At 33.5% G+C, this 6,948-nt stretch overlaps 1 protein-coding gene across 1 annotated transcript; it reads right to left on the bottom strand.

Moving 5' to 3' along the window:
• Positions 1 to 5,136: 5,136 nt before the first annotated feature.
• LOC135634613 (dof zinc finger protein DOF3.1-like) lies at positions 5,137 to 6,948 on the bottom strand. Its single transcript, XM_065145031.1, has 2 exons — positions 6,791 to 6,948; positions 5,137 to 6,050 (listed from the first exon to the last, which is right to left on the bottom strand). Exons 1-2 carry the CDS (start codon positions 6,815 to 6,817, stop codon positions 5,274 to 5,276), a joined length of 804 nt encoding a protein of 267 aa, XP_065001103.1. The 5' UTR covers positions 6,818 to 6,948; the 3' UTR covers positions 5,137 to 5,273.

A 6,948-nucleotide genomic window follows, 5' to 3' on the forward strand; every position in this document is an offset into this window, starting at 1 on the left:
TAAATTCAAGTCAAAGTAAATTTAATCATGAATATTTACAGCACATTATATGCATATCATTGTATTGCATGCATCATTATCATAAGTTTTGCATACAACATCATAAATATTTTAAATTATCATGATATCAAATTATCAAAGTATATTACATCCTACCATGTATGATTCTCATATCACATCTTCTCTCCCTTTGTCATCGACAAAAAGAAGAAGTATAACTTTTAAGATTTAGAGATTTAGCAAGCAAGCTAAATCTTTCCATGATGATAACTTTTGAGATTTGTCATCATACATCATTCCATGCAAGCTTAGCGATTTAGCAAAATTTTCAATCACTTTGGAATATGCAAGCTAGTGAGTTCTTTCTTCTATTTTGAGAAGTGTAAGCTAATTTTTGCTTCCTTAACAATGTTCAAGCTAGCAAATTTAGTAATTTTTATATCATTTTTTAACATGCAAGCTAGTGAATTTTTTATCATTTTAGAACATACAAGCTAGCATTTTATTTTTTTTGCAATGTTCATGCTAACAAGTTTTTGAAAAAGAATACAAATTTTGTATCATGCAAGCTAGCATATTTTACATCATTTTAGAATATACAAGCTAGCAAATTTCATATCATTTTAGAACATGCAAGCTAATAAGTTTTTGAGATGTGAAGTTTACCAAAGTTTTTGCTTCACTTCAGATAACAATTTTTTGCTTCTCTTTGCAATGTGCAAGTTAGCACTTTTTGCTAATTTTTGTGATACACAAGCTAGCAAGACTATCTCCTTTGAGATGTGCAAGCTTGCAAGTTTTGCCTTTCTTTGTAAGCTAACAATATGTTTTTCTTGAGAAGTGCACACTAGAAATTCTTTCTCTCCTTTTGTGATAGGCAAAAAGAGGAGAATAATAATATAATAGTATAATTTATTTTTTTTATCAATTTTAAAATCATCACATAAAGAATAATAAGAAAAATTAATTTGGTGATGAAATATACTTCATGAAAATAATGGAGTATCGAAACATGAAAGAAAAAATCTATATATATATATATATATATATATATATATATATATATATATATATATATATATATATATATATATATATATATATATAATGTTCCAAATATCAAAGCACATTATGTTGTGAGTATCACAAAAAAAATAATCAAGGAAACATTATGATTCATTTGGACAATTATTCTATTTAATAAAATGAGGGAGTCATACGAGAATAAAGAGTAAGAGATCTTGATTCATATAAAGAAAAACTCATCAAGTTAGATTAATTAGTAAATACCAAAAGACATGATTCACTTTAACAAATCTCTTTTTTAGTAAATAACAAAAAGAATTCTTAGGAGAATAAAATGGTATAATATTTTGATTCATGTATAAGAAATCTCATGATTTATATAGAAAAGCTCTTCTTAAATATATAGCAAGTAGAATCATAGGAGAATAATGAAAAGTCTTGATTCATATAAAGAAAATATCAACTTATCACGATTTGATAAATATTTTCTTAAAAGAATGAATTATACGTGCATCAAGAAAGATATTTCTTGTTGAATATATCACAAGTCATAAATATGATAAATGATTTAGTTAGATATATCATCTCATTAGTAAACTGAGTTATATGAAAATAGATCCAAAATCATCGTCAAAATTACTTTTCGAAAAATTCAATGAAGGCAACATGTATAGATTTCTATAAAAAATAGCTCTAAGTTCTTTTAGTTACAACTTATGTTATTGATTTCATGCCTTTTTATGTGAAATAAAAAATATGTTTCATGGTTTAAAACCAAAAAAGTAATTTTCATTATGACAATGATCAATAAACCATAAATCATAAAAATCATCATACATGATTTTGAAATATAAACTAATTAAGCATGATTTCAAATCATCATTACTTCAAATCATCATACATAATTAAATTATTAAATCATCAAACATGATTTCATTAAACATAAAATCATTTTTAATCAAAAATATTTTGAAAATTATTTTTGACATAAAGTAAAATGATTTATAAATTCAAATTATCATAACTTAAATTTACAAATTGATCATTTTCAATTAAGTGAATCTAACTCGTCATGCAATTGTCATGTTTTATGTTTTTTCAAAATCACTAGAAAGAATAGCATGATCCCTTTTTTTTATATAATATTTTATTTTTTACTAATTAATTTAAAAAGAACTCATGAAAAGTATTAAATAATTTTAAAATAAAGTAAAAGAGTTTCGTTTGAGTTATTTACCTCATTGTCGAGAGTTACCAAAGCAAAGTTTGCCACTTTGTCTTCATCGGTTTGCTCCTCGTCCGGATGCACTCGTTTCATCCCAAGTCACATTGAGTGCTTTCTTATTCTTTGACATTTTTTTATTTTTAAGTTCATTTTTATTCTTAGTTTCATGTTTTATAAATTTTATAAATTTACTTGTGAGGAGTTCTATGTCATCATTACTTGAGCTTTCGCTCGAGTGGTCTTCTATTATTCGAAGTGTCACATCCTTCATGTTCTTTGGAAGGTAGTTCTCATATTCATCAAGTTCATCATGTGCCTTGCATATCATTTCATAGGTTATTAAAGACTCAATAAGTTCTTCAATCAAAAATTAGTTCAAGTTCTTTGATTATTGTATTATCGTTACTTTCGAATCCCAATTTTTAGAAAGTGATCGTAAAACTTTATTAACAAGTTCAAGATTCGAAAAACTTATACCAAGTGCTTTTAAACTATTGATGACATCCGTAAAACGGGTATATATGTCTCCAATGATTTCATACGAAACAATTCAAAATCACACATCAAAAGATTTATCTTAGAATATTTTACTCTACTAGTGCCTTCATGTGTGATTTCAAGTGTGTGCTAAATATCGAAAGCGATTTCACAAATAGATACTCGATTGAACTCATTTTTATCTAAAACAAAAAATAAGGCATTCATAGCCTTAACATTTAAAGAGAAAGTCTTCTTCTCTAACTCATTTCAATCGTTCATTAGAAGAGAAGACCTTTCAAATATGTTTTCAATAATATTCCATAAATTAAGGTTCAAGGAAAGCAAGAAAACACTCATCCGAGTTTTCAATAATATAAAAGCCCTCTTAAAAGCTTAAAAGAGTAATTTCTCTTGGGTGTTAAACCAAACGAGAAAAAAACGTAGCTCTGATACCAACCGTTAGGATCAAGAACGACATTAAGAGGGGGGGGGGTTTGAATTAGTGCAGCGAAAAAAATACGTCAGTTTGAAAATCTTCATACAATAAAAATCGATTTCGAAGAAAACCGTTTATTTGACTCATTTAAGTTTGCAAGTGAATAGAGAAGAGGGGATTGGTTAGTTTGTAATAAAGTAAAGTAGAATGCAGTAAAGAGAATAAGCAGTAAGGAAAGAACACACTGGAATTTATAGTGGTTCAGTCATAGTAACCTACATCCACTTTCGATTCCTCATTCGTTGAGGTAATTGAGATCTTCCTTCAATAGGCGAAGATCAACCATCTCTTTACAACACTTTCTCCTTTTCACGGGTTTAGGAGATAACCCTTACAAGTCACTCTTTTACAAGTATTCCCTCACACACCTCCCTTAGGACTAACTCTAAGCATTAGGAGAAGGGAATTCAAAGTTGTGGCAGAGTTTACTTAGTTTATTCCTCAAAAATTCTTGCTCCTTTCTTGCTACCCAAGTGAGGTATTTATAGACCCCAAATAGTTTAAAAAATGGAGCCAAAAATTTAAATTTATGAGTCTTCCGGGTACGAGCGGTACCATCGCATACAGCTTGACACTAGGTGATACTATTGCCCAATCTGGTGGTACCACCACATGACACACTGTCACTATACGGTACAACCGCCTGACAGCCTCGGAGACCAAGTTGGTTCATCGACGCCTTGTCCAATTCTTCGGCGTAACATTCTCTCTTGTGACTTATTGCCTAATCGGTCAGTTGACCTCCGTAACTCCAATTTCTTTGGCATAATTTCCGCTCTCCTTGGCCCGAAGCCTTCTGTCAATACGTCGATCGATCCTCCGGCTCGACATCCAATCTTCTAACACGTTCCATTTCAGCCCAATATAATTCTTCATATTTTAATTAATTTATCTTTCTTTGATCGAAGCTAGTCTTGTGTCACTCAAAACGCAGATTAGATCACAAACTCATCAATTGATTTGATCATCAAAATTCGAGATTCATGAGCTACTATAATGACGACGAATTTATTCTCACCAAAGTGTTTTTTTCTTTTAGAATCCTTCAATTGGGCTCGAAGTCGTGCAATTTCGATGCAGTTTCAATCTATCTTAATTAACTTATTTTGAAAATACCTCCCTCATGGCAAAACCACCAAAGTGCTGCCCCTTATAGTCAAGAAGACAATTAAAAGAATCTCTCAAACCTAAACACCTAGTGTACAAGCGATTGAGAAGGGTCTATGTCTCCCCCCAAGACAAACCCTTCACAAGGGAAGGATGCATCACTCCTCATTTCCACTACATCTTAATGAACACAAATGTTAGACTTCTGTTAGATAACATAGTTGAAAAAAATAAATGACAAGAAATATAAAAGTTTAATTAGAGGACTAATTTATTATATACATTTAAGGTTGATAATTTTTATTAATCAAGTTCATGCATAGTCTTAGCAAGCATCACTTTGCAGTAACTAAGAGAGTTCTTGAATACATCAAAAGCATCCACTATGACCTGTTGAAATATTTTAAATTATATTCTTATATTAATAGTGATTGCGTTGGTAGCGTAGATGATTGAAAAAAACATTTTAAGATTTGTACTCAACTATGGCTTGGGGTGATTTCATGGACAACTAAAAAGCAACAATGTGCTGCTCTCTCATGTTTTGAGATAGAGTATGCAAAGACTATAAGAATGACATGTCAAATAATTTAGCTTTAAAGAATTCTAACATATCTTAAAAGAAAAAAGATGAATAAATCAAAATATACTACAACAACACGTCTTTGGTAGATTAAAGTAGATTAAAGATGACATCTGTTTCAAAACTTTGGTTAAAAAATATAAATAATATAAAAATTATAATTAATTTGAATTAAGATGTGTGATAAAAATGATTATGCAAGATGGAAGAGTCAATGAGTGGAGCATATATGAATGGAAGAGAAGATGAGTTTATCGAGCAACGTTGTTTTAACATGCGTGAAACTACCTTCCTTTGCTTATATAAATAGATGCTAATGGATGACCCCATAACAACGTAGATTAAAGTATTCCTCCTCAAAATATTTTGTTTACTATCTTCTCCTCGTTCTTCTTGAAGTCAACAAAACCAAAACCATTCCAGCAATCCCTTGCTGAATCCATTTCTCCATCCTGCCATCGAAGGCCCATCAGCACTTTGTTGTCCCCTCCTCCGTCCATAGCTTTGCATGAAGCTTGGGTAGCTGTTGGACTTGCTGTGGCATCACTCAATACTCTCTCGAAGGACCACCCATCGGCTCCAAAACCATAGTACGGGAAGAAGTCAAGGCCGGTTGGGCTTGTGGTGTTGACGAAGTCATTTCTTACGATGTCAAGAAAACCATTCGTTAGGGCTATGGCAGATGTCACTGGATCAGTCTCGTCCAGGCCAACCTGCATGATGGATGGCTGCATTTGAAGGGTAGAAGAAGCCAGGAAGCAGTCACTTGGATCATGTGAAGGGGGTGGAGTACTGTTCAGAGTGGGTAGGAGTGGGGTGGTGATGAGGTCTTGATCTTTTGCCTTCTTGGAAGAAGAGGATGAAGAGGCGGAGGATCTCTTGTTTTTCCTGCATCCACCTCCCACCGGAACGTTCCTAAGTGAGCCTCCCTGAGTCCAGTAGCGCCTGCACTCCTTGCAGAAGTATCTCGGCTGGGAGGGGCTGTAGTTGTTGTAGTAGCAGAACTTGGTATTGGTGGAGGCACACCTGGGGCATTTCAGGGCCTGTCCTGGACCAGGCTTTGCCTTCTTATCCTGTTGCTTCTGGCTCCTGGGACATGCCACAGCTTCCTCTAATCCATGGCTACCCCGTGACTGTGGCACATGGGAAAGAACTTAGAGCAGCAGTTATGAGTTCTGAATTCCAAGAAGCACAGGGGATGAGATATGTGGTGTATTCTCCCAATTTCCAGATCTTATCATGCAGATAAAAGGTTCGGGTTGGCTACTTCCTATCACCTACAAGATCTAACAGATTATGAAGCTGCCTTGAGATCCTATCACGAACAAATTTTAGGACTTGTGGAGTAAATACTTTCTGTGTTTCTTCTCGGTACTTGTATTTACCGCATCATGCATGCACTCGGAAAACTGTATCAGGGTTGATTCTTTCCTTCGAACTAAACCTACATGATGTACTTGCAACTTCCAGGGGTGTAAAGGAACAGAAGAAAATAGTCATGGAAAACTGAAGCACCTTCCCAAAGAAAGAATCTCCGAGTCCGCAGAACAAAGGATTTTGTAGGATAATGAAAGAAGAAGATAGTCATGATCAAGATCATGTAGAAAAGATGCATAAACTTGACAACAATTTTGAGATCAAAATTGAAGATAAAGAATGAAACCCAAAATCGATCTTTCTAATTCCATATGTTCTTGCAAAACCGAAGGCAAAGTAAAATTGAGCAGATAAAAGATCGAAAATCTAATTCATCAGAGGTAGGAGTTTCCAGTACTGCATGTATGTTCTCTTCCAAGACTACATGTTTGCTCGAACGCAAGAAGCAAGGGCGCTAAGAGAACTCATTCCTGAGAAGAGCTTGAGACTATGTTACCTGGTGGCCAGCATTAGAAATCTCCATGCATGCGGAAGAACAACCTCAAAGAAATCGCGAGAGAGAGGGAGGAGAGGCCAGTCGAGGCAATGTAGAGTGGAAATAAAGACTTGCACTCCACCCGCTAATAAATAAGAAAGAGAAACGAAATGCCATTG

This window comes from Musa acuminata, chromosome BXJ3-4 (assembly GCF_036884655.1).
Source record: "Musa acuminata AAA Group cultivar baxijiao chromosome BXJ3-4, Cavendish_Baxijiao_AAA, whole genome shotgun sequence".
Classification (NCBI taxonomy): Eukaryota; Viridiplantae; Streptophyta; class Magnoliopsida; order Zingiberales; family Musaceae; genus Musa; species Musa acuminata.